This window comes from Squalius cephalus, assembly GCF_949319135.1.
Source record: "Squalius cephalus genome assembly, chromosome: 20".
Classification (NCBI taxonomy): Eukaryota; Metazoa; Chordata; class Actinopteri; order Cypriniformes; family Leuciscidae; genus Squalius; species Squalius cephalus.
Genome location: NC_137141.1, coordinates 18,936,946 through 18,961,031, shown reverse-complemented (window position 1 = coordinate 18,961,031; position 24,086 = coordinate 18,936,946). Strand labels below are relative to the sequence as shown.

The window sequence follows — 24,086 nt, the reverse complement described above, 5'->3', positions numbered from 1 at the left end:
ATTCGTACTTGTACATGAACATTTACACTCACAGCTCCAATGTGAAAACCTGTAAAATAAAAAACTGAAGTTGAATGTTGAAATTTGCACTCGTAGACAATAGTCACAAACCTGTATTCTGAATCTGAAGCTGCAGACAAGTAGACACAAACGTGTAAAATGCCATTCACAGAAATACAACTACAGACACAAACTTGTAATATATATTTTGCGTTTAATCTTACGTTCACATTCGCGGTACTTCCTCAATTAGGCACTTGCAGCTTCTCAAATCTGTCACTGCAATTTCAAATTTCGCGCCTTGACTTTTGCTACTCTTTTCGCGATATATCAGGTGCAAAACTAACTTGTGCACTTGAAACTCAGAGGCGGTGAGAGGGAAAGGGGGGCGGGAGGAGGGGGGGTCAAAGGAGCCGTTTTATTGGTTGGCACCTAGCCAATGAAATGGGAGTTCGATGATGTCACGAAACCCGCGTGCACTGAAACACTAACATGGCTTAATGCATTAGACTGATATTAAAATAAATAAACGAAATTATCAAACTCAGTAGACACAATGCTAATGCATACTACAGAAAAGCAGATGAGCACAGAATATGACGTAAAACATATGACGTATGCCATATATATATATGCCCTATATATATATGGTATACCATAGACTGTAAAAGACACACACACACACACACGTACGTATATATATATATATAATTTATTTATGTTTTGTTTGTTTTTGTGTGTCCAACAGTTAGGCTAGGGTGAATATTTAAAACATTTACATTTTTCCAAAGCGACTTACATTGCATATTAAGGTATACATTTTACATTCTTATCAGATAATTTAGGTGCATTTTCATATTGCAATGGAATATATTAGATGCATTTTTATCAAGCTTGTATATTTAAGTTCAGTAATTTCACTTAAATGATAATTAATAGGTAATCTTCACTGCCATTTAAGTGAAATTATTGAATTTAAATATACGAGCATCTGAACTCTTCATATATATATATATATATATATATATATATATATATATATATATATATATATATATATATATATATATATATATATATAAGCAAATGTGTGTTCAGTGCAAATAAACTTTCTGCCTAGTGTTTTATTAATAAAGTAACAAATGATGTGTTTTTTTTATTGTTTTTAATTTTTATTTTATAACTGTTGGTCCATTAAGCCTCATTAAGCGTTTTCTTGGGTTTCGAGGAAAAAGTACAATTAAACGCGTTGCGTTCATATTCTGTGCTCAATTTTTTTCTGTATAGGCTATGCTTTATGGTGTTTCCTGTTTGGTCTTTTAATACCACTGTCTCAATTAAACGCGTTGCGTTCATATTCTGTAAAACTATTCCAGTAAAACTAATGATATTTCATAAAAATATTTTCCAAGCGTTTTAAAAAATAGCTGATACATATGCATACAAATGTTTGCATTGTGGCTGGCGTTGTTCATTGGTGAGGCATCGACCAATAAAATGACTTCATTCCGACCCCAGCCCCGCCCCCGACTCTGCTCTCTCAAGTCTGCATTTACAAGTGCACGAGTGAGTTTTGCTACAGGCATATCGCAAAAAGAGTAGCAAAAGTCAAAGCGCTAGGATTTGAAGTTGTACTGCCAGATATGAGAGGTTGTGAGTGCCGACTTGTGGTTGTACTACGAAACTGAACTAAAGCACAAAGATAAATGTGTAGTACACAATTGTGCCTGTCATTTTGTTTATGTAAATGACACTTTACACATTTGTAACTATTAATCTGCAACTTCGAATTCAAAACACAGGTGTTCTGAGTATTGTCTGTGTGTGCAAATCGATAGATGCAGCTTTTCACATCAGAGCTGCAAGTATAAATTTCAACTTACAAATACAAATATTAATTTTACAAGTTCTCACATTCAAATTAGCAAGCTCTCGAGTTTTGCTACTGTTTTACCTTCATACGCGACCGTGACGAAAATTTGTAGGCCAACTAAATAAAGACTACATCTACCACAACGATAACAGTTGTAGGTCTTGTTTAGAAACCACATCTGCTCCAAAATTCTCGTTTCAGATACGACTGTGCACCATTTATATTGTAGAACAAGTAGAACGTGAAAGTGTCTTAAAGAGATGTTAACTGAAGACCTTATAAACAAAAAACACACTGAAAATTTCAGGGCATAAAATTGCTTGGCCTAATTCTCTTCCAGGTTTTGAAATAAAATGTATCTACCAACTAAAAGTTGAATATGTTCAGTTAGGAAGGGCATCTTTTTATCATTATTTTTGTAACGTCTGTTGCCTGAGGATAAGAGAAAAGAGACATGGCTGCATCAATAGTGTGAACTATGCAAAAGTGGGACAGTTTTTGGTAGATATGTTACGGAGGACTGATAAAAGCTTAAAGGGTTAGTTCACCAAAAAATGAAAATTATCCCATAATTTACTCACCCTCAAGCCATCCTAGGTGTATATGACTTTCGTCTTTCAGCCAAACACAATCTGAGTAGGCTATATTTAAAAAAATATTCTGGCTCTTCCAAGCTTTATAGTGGGAGTGAATGGCACCATTTTTTTAAGCCCAAAAAAATTCCATCATAGGCGTAATTTACGGGTGGGACATGTCCCCACCACTTTTTCTCAGGATCTATATCGTCCCCCACCACTTTTTGAAACATTATAAGGAAAATAATGAGGAAATAAATTTCACATTTTTATACGTGAAAAATCTCGACACTAACAATATTAGTAGATCTCATTACAAGACTAATTAAACCCAATGTAACGTTACTAAAAACATTTTAGACATTTTTAGATTTATAGACATCGTAATGTTATTTTTATTACACACCTGTCCCACCCACTTTTTAAAACAAACTTACGCCACTGGCTTCCATCCATCATAATCCATACGGCTCCAGGGTTCATAAAGGCCTTGTGAAGCGAAACAATGTGTTTTTGTAAGAAATATATAATTATGACTTTATAAACTGTAATCACTGGCTTCCGGGAACGGTCGCTTCACTTCAGAAGGCCTTTATTAACCCCCTGGAGCCATATGGATTACTTTTATGATGGATAGATGCGCTTTTTTGGGCTTTATACCATTCACTCCCATTATAAAGCTTGGAAGAGCCATGATATTTTTTAATACAACTCCGATTGTGTTTGGCTGAAAGAAGAAAGTCATATACACCTAGAATGGCTTGAGCGGGTGAGTAAATTATGGGTCAATTTTCATTTTTTGGGTGAACTAACCTTTTAATTCAGTCAGGCCTTGTGTGTTTTTAATACCACAACCCCAAGCACATTAAAACAATGATGTATAATTTAAATGTCATTTAATGCAATGGTCAGCTTGATAGATCAGTTTAGACCAGCTAAAAATTGACCAACAGAAGAATCCAAGTAAAGCCGGGTAACCATCAGACGTGTAACCCATAAGCTACCATATTTATTGTTAGGTTTCAAAAATTAATTTTATTTCTCATTTGTCGGTGGATTTTCTGTTTGCTGAGATCAGTTAAATATTGAAGCATGACCTGATGATTTTAGACAATTATTACAGACTACTAGATTTTTTTTTCTTTTTTTTCTTCATATTCAAGAGTCAATGAATCACAAAACTAATTTGTCTCACTCGAAAACTAATTTGTCTTGCCTATTGATAATTTTCTGTATTCTTCTGAAGGGCATTTTTCAGGATCACCTTTCAAGAGCACGTTAAAGACAGTACATCAACTAGCATCATTTAACATCATTTTCATAACATTTATTTCCTTAACAATGATTATTTCTTCTTCGTTTTCATTACAATTAGTATTTTTTAGTAATAAGACGTTTCTGAAGGAATTTCCTCAATGGCTGAAGTCTGCAGATGAGGGGGATTCACGCCTTGCGGGTTGCTACGCAACAGCCGTCCTCTGTCACGCATGTGCGCGGTGCATAGTGGGAGTATCCGTGCGATGCTGAATCAGTGCAGGCGCGGAGGAGCAGAGGAGGCTGAAAATGGTGCAGCATCAACCAGGGGAAGAGGCGCAGCGGTCGCGCCAACGGAATTATGCGGCTCTCCTTAAACTCTCACTTTGAGATTTTACTCCGACGACAGAAGAACAGGTTAGTAGATCGTTTTTTGTTTGCCAAAATAATTTTTTAAACAAAGCGCTGCTCAGTAGCAATCAGCTTGTCCCGTGTATGTTGGCACCTTGTCAATTAGTGATGCTGCGCTGGCCCAGGTGCCCAACCGGGCACGCGAAACAAAATCTGTCACGGTCTTGACAAACTGTTAAGGCACTCGGGCCCGAGTCAAAAATAAAAACTAACCCATATTATATATATATTATTTATGCTTAAGAAAAATCATGAATAATTTACATTACATGCCACATAATGCAGCTGTACGTCAACAGCTCACGTGGCCTGTCATTGGGAGTTGTAGTTTTTCAGAGTTGACAATGACTAGTTCCGTGTATGTCTAATGTCTCATTGATGAACGACATATCCCAAAGTGCTTTTCGCTTCAGGCTCGAGCAGGGGAATGTGCTGATGATTGTTAGGCATTGCCCCAATGGACGGTGATCAAACGACGGTTTGGGGGCGGGGCTTAGCTTTCAGGGCTGCTCATTGGATGAGACCGTGTTTGGGTGGGGTCCGTGCAGACGGATCCTTTTGGCACTGCGGAGAAATAAGCTGAAGATGTCAGGAGACTGAGCCCACGCAGTCCTGTGCGCCTGACATTTAGTTAACTCAGAATAATGAAGTGATCTCTGCGAATGCTTATGCAATCAGAATGTCATTATCATTTTGTTAAAGTGTAGGCTACGAGTTGTCCAGGCAAACAGGTGGAGAGCCTGCTTCATGATGAGACTGAGGTTTATCCTTTGGACCCTGCATAAAGTCAGATTTTTTAATCAGGTGTCTGTGCATAAGATATTCAGCATAAAACACATTTAAAGATATTTCAAACCATCTGACTGAACAGTATCAAATGATCTGCTAAGCATTATGTAAAGTGATGGATTTAATGTAAGTAAGGCCTATTATATAGCCTAGGGCTAAGTGTTATAGAATATGAGTAATATTTATTGTACAATACTGATTTAAAAAAAAAAAAAAAAAAAAGTATGAATTACTTTATAGTGATTTTATATATAACTGTTATACTTATATTCTTGCAATAAATTGTTAAAATTACATTTTTAGTAAAAAGGTACAAATTAACTTATAATTTATGATAAATAGACATTCCCACAATTCTTTGCATGATTGTCTCAGTTGTTTAGATTTTATTTAGAGAGTTTGTTTTTGATTTGTTATGTAATGTTTACTATGCTTACTATAAAAGTTATTTTATGTAATGACATATATAATTAGAGAGAGTAAAATACAGCGAACAATATGACATCCCTTAGTGCTTGTAACATCACTTTTTATGTTTGTAAATGTTCTGGCAACCACAGCCGCCAGTTTTTACTGTACATTGTCATAACATTACTATACATTATTTGTATAAATGATACATTTATCTGACATTTAAAGCATTTACCTTTATATGTGTTTTTGAGCAATCCATTGCATTGTAAAATAAGTCGATAGATTTTTTTCTGATGATATAATTATGAATAATTATGTATACTGAAATACCATCCTGATTTGCTGTTCTGGATGTTAAGGGTGGAGAATAAGACGAGGTATTCCCTAAAATACCTTGGCCTACATGGCTATGCATTAACTTTCTCAGATGAAGGTGTCAGAAGTGTTAAGGTGAGAGTCTTTTCAGTTTTATTAATTAGATCCATTTATAACCCATTGCATTCTTTAGAGAGAAAATATGCAAATATAAACTAGAAGCATGTGAAAAATAATCGCTGTTTCCATTTTTATATGGTTAATAAGTGCCTGTAACATTATGAGAGCATGCTTAAGGGTGTAGTCCAGTTCTGACAGACAGGGCCTCTGTGTCTGACCGGCTCTAGTGGATACCTGATACTCTACTGCAGACAGAGAAATCTCGAAGAGGCGGTAGAGGATTTTTTTTTCTTGTTCAGGGTCTTTGAATATGTGTGACTGTTTTCAGAATTCTCTGTTTTTGTAAACAGCATGTTCAACAGTGGTTTAAGACTGTTGGAATGAATGAAATGTATGTTATTTTGGCCAAATTTTTGCAGTGGATGCCTTTGTACGACCTTAAAAAGGGTTCATTGATTATGGAAAAAAGCCCAGGCCCAGATTATGACCTCCAGAGAAACATATGTCTGTTCCTTCTGGTGTCTGTATTGTATTCTTCATTCTGATAGACACAGTGCTATTTTTGTTGTCACTTGTCTTGTGTTGGGTTGGTTTTGTAGATACATCTTTTGCGTTTAGAGCTTAAAGATGATGATGATTTTCCTTAAGCTATTCATTTGCATTCAAGTTTTTTTTCTGAATGTGTCAATTCATTATTATTTTAGGGGAATACTAATATATATATATATATATATATATTACTAAAAAATAAAATAGAAAGGTTATTATGAATGAATGAGGAATATGTACGATTTTGTAAGCAAAATGAGAATATACCAAATACGAAAGCATTCTCAAATCCCTGTTATTTCTTTCAGGGGGTATTTTTTACTCAAATTATAATTAATAATAAAAAATAGTTGTATTTGACTCCACAGTGCAATATTTTAAAATGCAATATTGCGGCATGCTAGTTTAGCAGTTGTGTGCACACTGTGTTTCAGGTAAATGGCAGGGTTTGGTAAAGTTCTGGCCAGCCGATGCAGTGCGTAGGGCCCGTTGTCCACGGCGACGAAAACATGAACGGGGCGGGGGAGCAGGTCGACATCTTGCCCCCCAACTGCTTGGTGAAAGAGCGCTGGAAAGTGGTAAGTGTGTGTTTGTCTATATTTAGGTGGGAGTGTGTTCATGGAATAAAGATGCCTAAAGTGTCTGTTGCCTTTGCAGCCTAATCGCACAGGACAAAATGGTCCACATATGACAGCAGATGCTTTTAAATCAACTCAGTCTGGCTTCTCTCCAAAATTCTCCCAAACCATTTGGTTGTGGGCCAGTTCATAGCACTTCTCCTTCAAGCAGATGTCCTCAGAAATGATTTGTGGCTGTTTTACTGTAATAATATCTTTGATGGGGATGGTGGTGGTCCGTAAAACAGAGTCTGACTCATTTGTTACTGGCTTAAACTGAATCCTGTCATAACTCACGTGATAAAGCATGTTTAAGCCAAGATTAATCGATATGTTCAGCGCATGCTACTAGAATTGAAATGCACGGAATTGAATTAAATCTTTCTTGAGTTTAGTAATATGCTCAGAGATCGGAGCAGCTCAAACAACTTAGGCAATCAAATTTTGTTATACAATTTATTGCATGTAAAACAAATCCTGCCTGTTACAATCCACAAAAGCTTTTCTCTTCTGTGAATTTAGCTGTTTTAGCTGAACTTGTCCTGTTTAGCTAAGGGACTTTCTCAGGGCATGTTTATTTACGATGTACATTAAAAATAAAGGTTCTTTATTGGCATCTTTGAATCCAAGAAGGAGCTTTAACATTCATTTTCATTGCACAAAAGGGCCTTTATAGTGGAAAAAAGGTTCTTTAGATTATTAATACGTTCTTCAAACAAATTTCTTTGGGGAACCCAAATTGGTTCTTACTGTGAAAACCATCTTTGGAAGCTTTTTTTTTTTAAGAGCGTATATTGTGCGAGACCAGCTCTGACTCAAAGCATGTGGAATAGATGACACACAGGTGAAATCAATGGTCTGCTATGACTGACCTTGCTATTGTTTGTGTATTCAGCTGAAGAAGATTGGGGGTGGAGGGTTCGGGGAGATATATGAGGCCTGCGACCTGTTGTCACGGGAGAATGTGGCTCTTAAAGTGGAATCCGCCCAACAGCCCAAACAAGTGCTAAAGATGGAGGTTGCTGTGCTAAAGAAACTTCAAGGTGAGGAGACTGAGAGGATGTGTATGCATTTAGTGTCATATTCAAGTTAGCTAATCAGATAGCTGTTGACAAACAGCACAGGTCATTGTGTCACTTGCAGCATCAAACTGAGTTAAGCCATTATCCATCTCATCCATCTCCAAGACACTTAGGGCCAGATTTACTAACAGCTTGGCGCCAGTGCAAACCCTCTTTTGGCGTTAAAAAACTACTGTCAGGATGTACTAAAGACACGCGGGGAGAAATTAGTGCTGAAAAGGCGGGGACAGGGCTATTTTTGCGGCTGACCTTATTGCATATGCATTTGTTGGAGTTTCCCTTTTAGACGCAACATTTATGGGAGGAGAGTATTTAAATGAATTACGCAAGGTTTACTAAATTTACTAAGGTTTGCGCTAGTCAATTTACTGGTGTTTGCGCCATTATTTAACCCCCCAAAAAAGCTTGGTAGATTGTGTAGGTCATTATGGAAATGATCCAGCTGCATCTGTGTTCTTTCACTTGCTCATCATCAGTAGATCATGCGCAGAACTTTCCACTCCCATCACGCTTTTATGGGATTGCGCTCTCACACTAATTTGCACTATTTAGTAAATCTGGCCCTTAGTGATTTTGTTCCTCATATTTTTGTTTTAGTGGCTTAATGCAAGGAATATTCAACAAATGTGTCATAAAACAACATTTAGGTATCCTCTATAAACTTCTGATCGTAAACTTTTTCACTGAATCAGTGTTTTCTTTAGTAGGCATATTAGAATGATTTCTGAAGGATCATGTGACACTGAAGACGAGTAATGATGCTGAAAATTCAGCTTTGCCATCACAGGAATAAATTACATTTTAAATTATATTAAAATGGAAAAAGTGATTTTAATTTGTCATAATTTCACAATATAACAATTTTTACTGTGGTTTTAATCAAATAAATGCCGCCTTGGTGAGCATAAGAGACTTCTTTCAAAAGCATTAAACATTAAATATGGGGTAGTGTACAGTACATCTTTGTATTTAGATAACAAGGCATCAAGCAGAATCTGGAAAAATATGTGACAGTTCATCTGTTGTTAATATGCCCATCATAATGTTTTCAGATGTGCACATATGAAACGCACACAGAGACACACTGTGACTTTCATGCCTGTCAAGGCAGTTAGCCTCAGCTGTAGTTCAGCCATACCACTGGGAGTCTGTATGACTAATGAGCGTGAAGAACTGAAGGAAAGTGAGGTTACCACACTTTTTCTCCCTCCCTCTCTTTTTCGCCGCTCTCACATGTCTTTATAACCTTCATGGAGGACATGCTGGAATTCCTAATGTCACCGCCTCTGTACCTGCTTGCTGATGCTGAATGTGTTTCGTATGTGCGAATTAGTGAAAAAGCTGTAATATGTGTGATTTCAGTGTAATATCTGTGACATTACTGCTTTCATTTCTTGTGCAGGAAAGAATCATGTTTGCAAATTTATTGGATGTGGAAGAAATGACAAGTTCAATTACGTTGTCATGCAGTTGCAGGTACAGTATTTTTTTAAACTTCTTATTCTTATGTGTGTGTGAAAGAAACTGCAGATGATTCTCTCTTTCTGTAGGGAAGGAATCTGGCTGATCTCAGGAGGAGTATGCCTAGAGGGACGTTCAGCATGAGCACGACTCTACGGTTGGGGAAACAGATCTTGGAGTCCATTGAAGCCATTCACTCTGTGGGCTTCCTGCACCGAGACATTAAACCTGTACGTCTCACTGTTTCCATCTCTTATCTTTCCCAATCCATTTACCTGGCTTCTGTCAACTGATTCTGGTCTCTCTCTTATCCTTAGTCAAATTTTGCCATGGGCCGATTGCCGTCTACCTGTAGGAAGTGTTACATGCTGGACTTTGGTTTGGCACGACAGTACACTAATACAAATGGGGAGGTGCGGCCAGTAAGTATTGCTTTTGCTTTATTTTGTGGTAGATTCTTCTTCTTCCTTCTTTATATTCTCTCAAATACTATTTGTGTTAGTTTTTAAATGTGTATTTTTTTTTTTTTTCAAATGGAAATAGCTCAAAAATTACCTAATAAGCAACATTTTTCACATTTGTTTCTTGCATGTGCAGTTTTTATATTTAGTTGTGATGCTTTATGTTTCAGGAATTATTTCTAGGGATGCACCGATATCACATTTCTGGCCAATTCCATTAAAGGGTTAGTTCACCCAAAAATGAAAATTATCACATAATTTATTCACCCTCAAGCCATCCTAGGTGTATATGACTTTCTTCTTTCAGCCAAACACAATTGGAGTTATATTTAAAAATATCCTGGCTTTCATGCTTTATAATGGGAGTGAATAGTTACTGAGATTTTGAAGCCCAAAAAAGTGCATCCATCCATCATAAAAGTAATTTGTATGGCTCCAGTGGGTTAATGTATCATGCATCCCTATTTATTTATTTATTTATTTTATTTGCCTTTCACTAATAAATGTTATTATTTGTATGTTTGAATTCATTTTTATGTTTCACTTTTCTCAGTTTTGTTTTGCAGTTCTGTTTTGGCTCTCATGTTGAATCGCATGCTCCCCCGCCAAAGATGTTTGTCCCTGTTACCATAGCGACAGTCATATTGTGAGTTTTCCAAAATTTTGGAAAGATTCCTTCCTTACCCTCTGAAGGCTTTTAGAAATTACACAATCCTCCCTAATGGTTGTGCCCTTAAATTTCAAATGCTGAATCCTTCAACATACCCCTTTGGACATATCCACACACCCCTGCCGTACCTTCTTATAATGTACCTGCATCCTACACCTTTACTATCTCTATGTAAGAAACTTCCTGTGTCTTAAATTAATTAGGCTCAATCAGGCTAAGAATCCCAAAAAAGGTAAAAAAAGTTATGAAAAGTAGCTGTACATAATTCCTGTTGCTCCACCCTTCCTTATATTTCCTTTCCATGTTTGCTTTGTTTTGATTATGTATTTACTTATTCCAACCAAAGTGTTAAAGTATAAAATGAAAGCGATATGAATTCTTATTATGAGACTCTTTTAAATGTTCTGCTTTAGCCCAGGACGGTGGCTGGGTTCAGAGGAACAGTACGCTACGCTTCCATTAACGCTCATAAAAACAAGGTAAGTGTAGTGTCAGCCTCAGAGAGGACGCCCACTGACCAAACACAATCCAAACATATTCATGAAACATGTTCATTTGGCTTTATGCAATATTGAACTCTATGATTCTTGGCCAGAATAAGATACAATGAGATTTATTATTATTATTTTTTTAAAGAAGACCAATTTTTTCCCCTTCTTAACAGGAAATGGGTCGTCATGATGATTTGTGGTCGTTGTTTTATATGCTGGTAGAGTTTACTGTTGGACAGTTACCATGGCGTAAGATAAAAGATAAGGTAAGACAGTTGTTTCACACTCACTTTAGCCAGGGACTATGAAGAAAATAGAACTGAATTGAGTGAATTAACCCTTGTTGTACTCAGTCTTAAGAGCTTTTGTTTAAAATATTTAAAGCCTTCAGAGTTGTTAATTGTGTCTATAATGTGTATCTGGTGAACAGGAGCAGGTGGGACAGATTAAAGAGCGCTATGAGCACAGGATGTTGTTGAAACACATGCCCGCTGAGTTTCATGTCTTCTATGACCATGTGCTGGATTTGGATTATTTCACCAAACCTGAATATCAGGTAAACCCTTCACACACACCTCTAATCACCCACTTCATGTGCTCTTACCTCCTTATTGAATTTTTTTTTTTGTGTGTGTGTGGCAACAGTTAGTCAGACCAACTGCTAGATGTTTGTACATAGCTTAATGAGCATATTGATTCAATTTGGGAAAGAGTTTTTGTGGTCGTCAGAGAAAAAAGATGAAGGAATATATATATATATATATATATACAGTATATACATTTATATACACCAAGTGACAGTAAAAACATTTATAATGTTACAAAAAGATTTTTAGTTCAAATAAATGCTGTTCTTTAAAACTTTCTATTCATCAAAGAATCCTGAAAAAAATCATTGGTTTCCACAAAAATATTAAGCAGCACAACTATTGTAAGAACATTGATAGTAAGAAATGTTTCTTGAGCACCAAATCAGTGTAATTTAATGATTTCTGAAGGATTATGTGACTAATAATGCTGAAAATTCAGCTTTGCCATAACAGGAATAAATTACAATTTACAAATATGTTAAAACAGAAAACAGTTGTACTGTATTTTTAATCAAATACCTGTAACTGCAGCCTTGGTGAGTATTAGAGACTACATTACAATTACATTTGAAAAAACATTACCAACCCTAAACTTTTGCACGGCATATATATACAGTATATGAAGACTTCAGACGCAAAAGCCTCTAAGTCTGTCTAAAGTTTTTGTTTAATATTAACATTTTTAGCAGGCTCCTATAGGTTTCTACCCAAGTACCGGCATTTCTGAATGGGTTGAGGCTGGGATTTAGTGAGTCTGAAGTGAAAGCATTTGATGAACGTATGTGCGGAGAGCATTCACTCAATATTATTATTTCATTTTTGACAGAGGTGGCTTTCAGAGGCTTTTGCATCGGAGGTCTTCATATATATATATATATATATATATATATATATATATATATATATATATATATATAAATGAAAAATTAATTTTCTTTTTTTTTCTTCTTCCTGGTCTAGTTGCTAATGTCAGTATTTGAAAACAGCATGAAAGAAAGGGTGATAACAGAAAATGAGCCGTATGACTGGGAAAAATCTGGAACAGATACGGCCCTCCCCAGCAGCACACACACACCACCGCAACAAAACACACGGCAAACTGCTGCCATCGTGGGGTAAGATTACGCTTACAACAGTATCAGACCATTTCCACAATGGGATTTGAAATGACTGTGATTCTTATATGGTTTTGAATGATATGGATGCCATTCTGATATGGCTTTGAATTGTCTCTCTCAGGGTGGTGAATGTGACACTGATACCTGGTGAATTACCGAGGGAAAACACTGATGATGTTCTGCAAGATGAACAATTAATTGAAGATGACCAAGAGAACGCCCCACCTGCTTTGATACCCAGGAGGCCTAGCGAACCTGCTCCAGCCCCACCTGCTGGTGAAGGATGGGATGAAACTGACTTCAATCGTAACAAACTCAGGATCAGCATCAGTAAGGTACTATTTTTTTATGTATAATGCCCAATTATTCAAATGAATTGGATTCTAATTAGTTTGAAACATGCTTTTAGATCAATTAAGTGCTTAAAACGGCTTTTCCTCCTAGACACAAGTAGCATCAGAGGATGGGGAAGAGCCTGCCGGAGGAGGGAGGTCAGTTTCCCCAGCGAGGGTCGGAGAAGCAGACGCTCAAGCCCGCCCTCCAAGGTACCGGAGAGTAAACAGCCCAGAATCAGACCGCCTGTCTGCTGCAGAGGATAGAGGAGATGGTGCAGATAAACGGTAAAATTTATCACTCTATCCCTCTGGCTGACATTTAGCTTTCTAAAGGTCACTCGACCTCATGTGTCTTGTTGATAATAAAAGCATTCAAAAGTGGCTTTCTGAGAAGAAATCATGTAAGGTTTTTGTTTTGTACTATAACATTCTTCTCTGACATTTCGGGTGGCATCTGGGAATTTACTGGAAGGAAAGTGCATGCTTGTCTTATTATGGAAACATATGGCATTTTTAAGATCAAAATGGCTTGGCATGCTAAAAAAAATTCTTAGGAAAAGTTAAATTAAAGATTAATGCAGTTTGTAATGGGTATAATGAAGTATAATCTTAAGATATTTTTTTCAACCCTTTTTGTTGACATTTCTGACTAATCTATCATTAATTATATAATTATGAAATTATCTCATAGGACTGTTAATTATTATTAGTGATAAATATTATAATATTTGGTATAGTAAACATTGACCATATTTATTGGTGTCTAAATTATTAATTATTAAATGTAATATTAAAGGTTTATAGAAATAATACCACATTGTAGCTAATTATGCCAAACAACAACATTTGAACACAGTTCAGAAAATTTGTTTTAGGGATATAGAGATTAAAGCGTCTGACTTGATGAAACACAAATATAAATTTATTATAGTTATTTTGCTGTAATTTTATTCAAAACATGCTGTATAGCAGTTTGTGGATAAACATACACTACCATTTAAAAAATTGGGGGTAGGTAAGATTTTTTGAAAAAAAGTATTTTGTGCTTCTCTTAAGCTACATTGATTTTTTGAATATATGTAACATTGTGAAATATTAATAAAAATGTTAAATAACAGTTTTCTATTTTAATACATTTTTTATGTAATTTATTCCTGTAATGGCAAAGCTGAATTTCAGAAATCATTCTAATAGGCTGATTTGGTGCTCAAGAAAAGAAATAAAAAAACACCAGTACTTTTGTGGAAAGCATTACACATTTATTTCAGGATTCTTTGATTAATAGAAAGTTCAAAAGAACAACATTCTTTTTTTTCAACATTTGTTCCTTTTCATTTGATTACCTGACCTCCATTGAAAGACCAGGTAACCATAACTTAAAAGATCAAATGAATGTTGTATTATTTTATAACATTTTAATTGTCTTTACTGTGACCTTTGATTTATGCAATATAAATTAAACACAATTTAATGCATCCTTGCTGAATACAAGTATTAATTTCTTTAAAAAACAAAACAAAATAACAGTAGTATTCTGTAGTTAAATACATTGTTGTTCAGTTGGTTCTGTGTCTTAGTCTTTGTGTGTTTTGTGGCAGCTCTCGTTTGGACATGCTGGGTTCTCCATCCAGGCACGTCTATTCTTCCCAGCCTGCTCAGATGTTCTCTTTAGACGCTGGGCAGGGAGAAAGACTGGCCGGTGGCCGCCATGATGTGTCTGCAGACGGTGACCAGGAGGCCCACAGCAATGCCTTCATCCGCTCAGTCCCGCTAGCAGAAGAGGAGGACTTTGACAGCAGGGAGTGGGTGATGATTGATAAAGAAACTGAGTTGAAAGACTTCCATCCTGGGGCAGAGCCCACCACCTCAGGCACCACAGATGAGGAACCAGAGGAATTACGCCCTCTTGAGGACCACGAGGAGAGAAGAAGGAGAGGAGCGGTGCACGGGATGGGTGGAGCTGAGGCTGTTGTACGGCCCAAAACTCAACGTGGGGTGATGATTGTAGCAGAGGAGCAGGGTCTGGGACCAAGCCCCGCCCATTCACCTTGTCACTCGTTGCCTCAAACCTGCCCAAGAAGGAGGGAGTCGGAGCCGTTTGGACCTGATGGCCCGGTAAGTCACACCTGGGTGTGTATGTGTGGGCAAGTGTGTGTATTAATGAACCTTATCACTTTATATGTTTGATGATCTTTAGCACCCTGATAACAGCTTTTTGAAAGCTTAAAGGGATTGTTCACCCAAAAATGAAAATTCTGTCATTATTTACTCACCCTCGTGTTGTTCCAAACCCGTAAGACTTTGGTTAATCTACACAATACAAGTTAAGATGTTTTTAATGAAACCTGAGATGTTTCTGTCACTCCATTGAAAGGCCAGGTAACCACAACTTAAAAGATCCAAAAAGGTTAAGGCGTCGTAAAACAAATGTATATTAATCAAGCGGTTTCATCCAAACCTTGAGAAGAGATATGATCGCTTTATATGATTTTACAGATTTAATTTAGAATGTATTGGTTTTCATGCATCACGCACACATGAGAACCAAGCGCGTGACTCATGAATTTATATGTGAATAAAAGCCTGAATAAAATTTCTAATTAAAACTATCTTAATTTGTTTTTTCGAAGATCAACCAAAGTCTTATGGGATTGGAACAACATGAAGGTGTTTTTTGGTTGACCTATCATTTTAAGTCTAGTTTGAAATATAATTTATTGCATGTTATATTTTTTTCACATGCCATTGGTCTGCGAGTACATGCTTGTTTTCCACAGTCAACATGAATTTTACTACACGGATCATTTTAGTTTTGTTATGTGACATATCTGAGTGAAATAGGATATTCAGCAACAACAAAAATTACTGTAGCAAATGGGCTGAAAGGATTGTCATTTCAGAGGAAGAGCAATTATTATTTTTTACTTTTTATTTGTTATTTAGGCTTTTTAGAATAACAATGAATAGATCAAATTAATAGTTTACTTTATTAAAAGTAAAGATGGCCATTTTTGATTTCATGTTGTCTTTATAAGCCTTTTAGAGAAAGACTACATGCTTCTAAGGACCCAAAACCTGTCTAATTTATGTCTGTACTCGGTACACTGGTTTGTTTTTTGGTTTTGTTCTATCTTTGTGAATAAACACAATAAACAATAAATAAAACAGTAACAGCTTACAACAAGGGTGAACATTAATACATGCATTTGGTACAGAATTTATTAATAATATATTTATAATATATTACCTTTTTGGGGTCGATAAGGTTTTTAATGTTTTTGAAAGAAGTCTCTTCAGCTCAATAGGGCTGCATTTATTTGATAAAAAATATATTATTACAAAAAAAAAAAAAAAAAAAAATTCTATTTTAATATATTTTAAAATGTAATTTATTCCTGTGATACACAGCTGAATTTTCCAATAAATAAATAATAATAATTGTGTACATTTTTAACATTTCAAGTTGTATTCGTTAATTTAATTTGAACGAATGTACAAGTGTTGTTGTACATGATATCTAATACATTAACTAATTTTAACAAATAACAAACAAACCCTGCTTAAAAAAGATTCTGTGAAGTTCCTGAAATCTTGAAAGTCACTTTCTGAAACCACAAATATCCCTTACTGGGTGCTCTAGTGTGTGTGTGTGTGTGTGTGTGTGTGTGTGTGTGTGTGTTTAGGTTGTGTTTAAGTGTTAGGAGATACTACTAGCATTTGCTCCTAGCTGCTGGGTAGGTTAGGGTATTTTATTTTACATTTTATTTTTATTGTACAAATTCATATTTTACATAATGACATTACCAGTACAAGAAAGTCTCTTACTGATAACTTGTATTGCAAGATAATTAGCATACATTGTTTGTATATGAGTGTATGTACGCCCCCCTGATGTATATGTGAGTGTGTTATGTAATCCTATACATTTGTGTTGAGTTGCATATTTTAGGGTTCTATGGTTGTGTGTGTGTGTGTGTGTGTGTGTGTGTGTGTGTGTGTGTGTGTGTGTGTGTGTGTGTGTGTGTGTGTGTGTGTGTGTGTGTGTGTGTGTGTGCACGTCATGCTCAACAGTTTACAGCCAAGCTTAGTTTGCTCATTGGTCATACGGTCGCCGTGATTTTGCCAAGTAAGACATGTTCCTGGATCAACATATTTTGTTGATCCTGGAACATCATTTCTGTCTGAAAATTTTGTCCTAATCCCTATTTTACTCAGAGGGATCAAAAATCAGAGGGAAATGATAGGTGAATAACACTGATGTAGAAGCACCTAACCCTGGTTGTAAGCCTAAACTAGACATAAACTGTAATCTTGTCCCCAAAAATCTGATTGGTTGATCGGAATGTTGTTCCAGGATCAACAAAGATGTTGATCAAGGAACATGTTGTACTTGGTGAAATCATCTTCACCTTGGTGGTCCAGGGGTCTGTGTGCACACAGTGGCTCCTTCACAACATGTAGAACATACATCCACTCACACCTAAGCTTAATCAAGTCTGTCTTTAGCGTTTAGACAGATGTGGGCTGGTCTTGTCCTCTGAACGAGTTACAGCACATCTATGTGTTTGTACCACCCATTTGATATAATGTATCGTATATCACTTGTTTTTTATTGGTGTGCTTTTGTGTGTGCATCACACATCACACACAAAAAAGACAAAAAACACGATTTTTTTCAATACTTCGCGTTTTAGTTTTTCCTCAGCCTGATTCCTCTTTTCCTCCACTCTTATTGGTCTTTTTCAGTTGGAGGAGGACAGGCCACACCCACATCACTCATTCCCGAGGCCCGCCCATTTGAGAAGACTGGCGTCGTACGTGTTTTCCTCCAATACCATGGACACGGAGCACTTCCCCCACGACCCCGCCCTCGGGGCAGCGGCCATTCAGCGCAGCCGCTCAGCTGAAAGCAGCCCCGCCCACCGTCACGCCCATCGCAGACACATGCCCCTGTTGCAGGGCAACCCCAGAGCCCGGCATTCTGTACTAAATATACCACGCCTACACATTCAGCAAATGCTGGCCAAACTTATGAACAAGACATGATTCACCCACCATCAACGTACACAGATGCACACGTGTGGTGCCGTTTTAATAGAAGAGGAGTACGGTGCCCGCTTTTGTGCCCATAGATGAAAAGAAATCATTATGGAAGCTTGGGCAATAAACTTGGTCTGTGATTGTGAGATCCGTGTGCGTGTGTGAGAGATTGTGTGTGTGTGTGTCAGCGAGACACGAGACATCCTCTCTAGCTACACTGAAATGTGTTATTGGATATTTTAAATTAAAAGGTTCACCCTAAAATTACAATTGTGTTATCATTTACTCACCCTCATGTTGTTCCAACCCCTATGACTTTTGTGGAACTCAAAAGAAGATATTTTGAAAAATGTCCAAAAGTCAGTGCTGTTTTTGGACCACATTGTTCTTCATTGCATGGACGAAAACAAAAATCTTCTTTAATGTTCCACAGAAGAAAGAAATTCATACAGGTATGGAATGACATGATGACAGAATTGTCATTTTTGGGTGAATTTTCCCCTTACTTGGGACAATTGGAGAAAGATAAATTATTCTCCAAAACAAAGCAATTATGTACAATGCTGTAAGATGTATTCACTCATAAAGACACTGTACACTAAATATTTTGTAAAAAAAGAAAAGAAAAGCAAAAAAAAATCATTTTTACCTCCTTGGAGGATGTTTGCAGAGCTGCTGGTGTCAGGTGGGACGGGCACATTGACTAAAGTGATGAGAATATAATTTTTTGTTGTTGTTGTTGTTGCTTTGGCCTCTTAGAATCTCATAACACCATCATGTTCTATGTAAGAGGACAGATGTGATGCAGGCTGATAGTGTGATTGTGTTTTCAATGTTGAATGTCGGCCAAATGCAGTTACTTAAAAAGGGTGTGTTCACCTGCTGTTTGTTCGTATAGGACACTAGAAGGACAGTGAGTGCTTGCTAAGCTATTTTTGCACAGTCTGTTCGCATCAATATGATCTCAGCATATATAAAACCTGTCAAATGCCACAACATGCACCTCCAGGCGGGATGAATGGCTTTCTTAAGCAAGCATGACAGAATTTGAACTGATGGATCTCTTTATATAGATTCTCATTGGGGTCTTTCGTAGCCGAGAGAAAGTGTGACATTAATCATATACAGCATGTGCAGGGTTCAAAGGCTTTGGACCTATAAAATAATCCAGTTGCTTGGATCCTCTGGCATTTCAAGCAGAGTGCTTTCAATTTATAGAAGAGAAAATGAGTAAAGAAAGAGAATGAGTTGTGTGTACACATGTCCAATGTGTGAGTAATAGGCCTGAATTAAATGCTCTGCATGGATAAAAGTATGTGGACACACATTTCTATTTAATGAATTTGGCTGTTTCAGCTACATCCTTTACTAACAAGGCTGCTTTTAAGTCTACTTTTTTTATGCCCTTCCCTCGCTAACTTTCCCCCATCTCGTTTACACGGATGTGCATCATTAAGTTGCGCGATTGCCCACTACTGGCAGAACCCTTGCAATGTGTTTAAATGCAATACTTCTTCTTGTTCTCCTTCTTCTTCTTCTTCTTCTTTCTTCTTCTTCCGACTAATTTTGCATACAGATAGAGGACAGTCTGAACAATAACGACAGCAATTTTAGAGTCTCTAACTCAATCCCTCTAGTGCTACCAACTGTCCAAATTTGCACTCACATTTATGCTAATACTGTTTGAACCTTAAGGGCTAGAAACAAAACAAAAAATCCGCCATTTTGAACTTTTGCGAACTCCTCCTAGACCGTTCATCCGATGTTTACAAAAATCGAACCAGATGATCTTTAGACGATGCAGACAAAAATTCAGTTTGATTCAAGTTGATTTGTCAAACCGTTCTCGTATAATGGTCAAACAGATTTGACGAAGAATACGCCAAAATAGACATGAGGCTGTATCTCCACAATGCTGTTTCGTATCCAGACCAAACTTGGTACGTATAACCACAAGCATAACTTGAGGGTATGTGCGGTGTTTCGCCACTGTGCCACCTAGTGGTCAGGAGATATGAAAATGGATATTTTTGCTTATAACTACTGAACAGTTTGACCGAAAATCAAGAGACTGGTCTCTTAAGATTCGGTGCAGCATGCCTATTGTAATAATACTGCTCTTAATAGATTCTCTGAGTCATACTGAGAAGATAGATAACAATTTTGTCAGATTTCACTTTTTCCTTTCCTCCATTTTGATTTTCTTTAAAAACTTAATTTATCGAACTCCCCCTAGTTCATCCGATTTTCACCAAATTCGAGTCAGATCATCTTCAACCTATGTCGGCAAAAAGTTGTGGATATAGTGTCAATAGACAAAACCATTTTCGTATACCGCATCAATGAATTTGATGGCATAATTCCAAACTGCATCTGAGGCTGTATCTCTGGACATATTTGACATACTGACACCAAACTTTATGTGTGTAATTATCACTCAAGACTGACCACACCCGATCAATTTGGTGTCAGTGCCTCCTATTGGTCAACAGTAGCAATTATGTTACATTACAAGTGATTGTATTTATGGGCTACATGGTCTATGGATCTGCCTGAAGCGTGCATATTGAGTAGATTTACTCCCTTGGTCAAAATCAAGGAGACGATTGTCTGTCCAAATAAACTTCCCTCGCCCACTTGACAAAGTTGAACGCACAATGGCGATGGGGATCCCCCAGAGGGGAAATGCTTAGGGAAGTTCACGAGTATATGTCTAAAAGTGGAGTTAAACGCAGCCCAGGTATACAGCCATACAACCTCCTCCTAAACATTTTTAGGTAAATGGCCATGGTTTAAAAAATTATATGCTTAACAACTGAATGTCGGTTTGGTGTGTGTTTACATACTTTTGGTCATGTAGCCTAGATTAATTGTGATATCACATTGTCTTCCATATTAGCTATAAAAATAAATTTAAAGATGAGTTTCTCTGCCATAATTATTTAAGTCAGTATTACAGAAACATATGCATATTGCTTTCAGATAGAGGGATATTAGGTTCTATGTGAACTTAAGCAGTGTTTATCTGAGGGCAAGAAAGACATAAACAACATCCTCTATGTCAAGACATCTGACTAATAGTTAGTGCGTTGAGAAATTTATAAAGTTCTGGAATAGAGATATATTATATATATTATATATCAAAGTGCAATAGAGATCAAGGCAATAGGAGCGTAAAAGGAAGACTGAGCCTCTTTCTTTGGTTTTGTCACACATGCATTAATGGTTTGATGCACACATGCAGATATTTGAACTTGACTATAATTTATCATTCAGCAAATGAATGTTGCCATGTTTGTTCCTGGGCCTAGACTTGACATTCTACGTTAGTGTTTAAAGTCACAATAGTCTCATAAATCAATGCATAAATAAGCTTTTGAATGCAGAAGCGCAGTATCGCTGTCATAGAAATTAGATCACATATTGTGTAGTAATCAGGCACGATGCTATAAACTGACAAGTGTTAAGTTTTTTTACATTCATACTATTATAATGTTTATTAATGTTTTGAATGAGCTTTTATTTTTATATTTGTTGTCTTCTTTTTAATTTTAGTTTAAGTTTTATTAATTTTGTTATGCGATTTTGTCATTTTTATTTAACTTTTTTTGTTGTAATTTTAGTACTTCAACTTAAACATTTATTTCAGTTAGTTATTATTTCAGTAACATTTCTAATTTTTAATAGTTTTAATTTTAGTTAACAATAAAACACTGGTTCTGATTGGCTGATTGTGTCACATTTTCACAGACAGACAAGTTGGTTGTGCCTGGTTAGTGCACAGTGTTAGATATTTCCTATGAAAAATTAAGTAGCATTCACACATTATTGAAATTATCGCTTTATCCTCTAGCCTCAGTTCAGTTGAGATATGTACATATCTGTTGGGAGATTGATTTTCTGTCAGTATATTAATGTTTCACTTAAAATTCATGCTGTAGAAATGCTATATGACTCAATGCTGGATATCAATGCATATGTGAACCATCTTGCTGAAGATGTAGAATTTCTTCTTAAACTATAATTTGCCTCGCTGGGCCAACTGCACCAAACTCTGAGTGGTAAAAAAACACATGAGTAAAGACAAAGTTTATTATTTATGTAATATTGGTTTGCAACTCAGTGTTCATAGCAGTTGGCTCCTGGCATCTGTGCTGCTTTGCTTTGGGTGTTTTAATGCAATTTACACCAACCACTGTTTATCTGGAATCACCAATGTACTGTAATGTGTATGTTCAGAAGAGTTTGTAGTCTGAATTGTGTGAAACAGCTGATCCAAATGTCTTCCTAACGGAGAAGAGTAGCACAGACTGAATGAGTGTATATATGTACAAAAGCTCAGCTGTAAATGAACCCGGGTTTTTATTTGTTATGCAGGATAATAGTACCGGTAATAGTAATGATTTCTGCATCCCAAAGATTGTTAATTGATGAGGCATCAAATACACTACTGTTTAAAAGTTTGGGGTTGACGATATTTTTAATGTTTTTGAAAGAATTCTCTTATGGTCACCCAGGCTGCATTTATTTGACCAAAAATCCAGGAAAAACAGTAATATTTTGAAATTATTAACTGTTTTCTTTTTTATTATATTGTAATGTAATGTAATGGCAACGCTGAATTTTCAGTAGCCATTTCCCAATGTCACAGGATCCATCACAAATTCTTCTTCTCCTTTTTTTTCATCAGAAATCATTTTAATTTGCTGATTTGGTGCTCAAGAAACATTTCTTATTATTATCAATGTTGAAAACAGCTGTGCTGCTTAATATATTTGTGGAAACTGTGATACATTTTTAGGAATTTTTGATGAATAGAAAGTTCAGAAGAACAGCATTTATTTAAAATATAAATATTTTGTAACATTATAAATGTATTTACCTTTTGATCAATTTAATGCATCCATTCTGAATAAAAATATTGATTTCTTTTTAAAAAATCCCAAACTGACCCCAAACTTTTGAAAGGTAGTGCTTATACACATTTGATCAGATTTAATCTTGACAAGACAAATATCTTTTTATTAGTATATTTAAATTCTTATGAAGAAAATAATTGCCCAGGAAACGTAGTGTTTCCACGCTGATAAAGATTTAAAGAGTCACAAATTTCTTCTCTGTTTTACTGAGAGACTGTAAATAATGATGTCCATTACTTCTGAATCTTAGTGTTGTTACATGTTTTATGCTAAATTCATTATAAGCCGAACAGCTTTTCATTGCAGTCCTGCTTCATGCCATTCAACATTCATAACTTCTCACATTCTCTGTCTCTAACTGGGTCAATCTTTGAGCTTGTCTGAACTCCCCAGAGACAAACCTTGAGCTCCGAGCAGCGTGAAACAGCGTTTAGCAATGTCTGTTTGTATAGAAAAAACATTAAAATGTATTCTTTCTATCTATTTAATAACGTGCTGTGAAAAGTCTAAAACCATGTAGATGGCTTCTCACACATCAGTATTGTTATGAAGAAATTTGAAGAAATTTTTTGAGTCAAAATTTATATCATACGCTGGACTTTTTATTGCTGATAAATGTTACTCGTCATCATCAGCTAATCCCAGACCTGCTCATAGAAGCGTTACATGTGTGAATCAGGGTCATACTTCAACTGCAAGAGTCTTTCACAAAATAGCTAGGGCAATAAACACCATAGGGGACTATATAGTAGACTTAATAGTATTATGTACAAGCATGTATTTTTGGCTTTTGTAAAAGTATAAGTCTTTGGACAGATAGCTGAACATGCTGCTGTACTAACACATTCCTCTGTCTCATTCTCTGTGTGTGTGTCCATCGCTGTACATACTGTTGGCTGAGCACTGTCTTTGAGTCTACACTTGAAATCACAAATGGGCTAAATCATTTAAAAAATATTACACTGTAAAATGGACTTTTGTGCCTTTTTAACTATGTATGTC

At 36.3% G+C, this 24,086-nt stretch overlaps 1 protein-coding gene across 4 annotated transcripts in view; it reads left to right on the top strand.

The window, feature by feature from the left end:
- ttbk1b (tau tubulin kinase 1b) overlaps window positions 1–24,086 on the top strand; it is a 32,814-nt gene that overhangs the window by 1,258 nt on the left and 7,470 nt on the right. For 3 of the 4 annotated variants that reach the window (XR_013819371.1, XR_013819372.1, XM_079852862.1), the window contains exons 1-13: window positions 3,816–4,119; window positions 6,735–6,878; window positions 7,813–7,960; window positions 9,402–9,475; window positions 9,550–9,690; window positions 9,778–9,882; window positions 11,005–11,070; window positions 11,256–11,348; window positions 11,513–11,638; window positions 12,633–12,787; window positions 12,912–13,125; window positions 13,235–13,410; window positions 14,724–15,240. Coding sequence is in view for 2 of the 4 variants with exons in the window: in XM_079852862.1 (XP_079708988.1) it covers window positions 6,771–6,878; window positions 7,813–7,960; window positions 9,402–9,475; window positions 9,550–9,690; window positions 9,778–9,882; window positions 11,005–11,070; window positions 11,256–11,348; window positions 11,513–11,638; window positions 12,633–12,787; window positions 12,912–13,125; window positions 13,235–13,410; window positions 14,724–15,240 (1,923 nt within the window). In the remaining 2 variants the exon portion in view is untranslated. Of the gene's footprint in view, window positions 1–3,815; window positions 4,120–6,734; window positions 6,879–7,812; window positions 7,961–9,401; window positions 9,476–9,549; window positions 9,691–9,777; window positions 9,883–11,004; window positions 11,071–11,255; window positions 11,349–11,512; window positions 11,639–12,632; window positions 12,788–12,911; window positions 13,126–13,234; window positions 13,411–14,723; window positions 15,241–24,086 lie in introns of those variants that run through there. The other variant, XM_079852863.1, reaches the window with a different exon arrangement.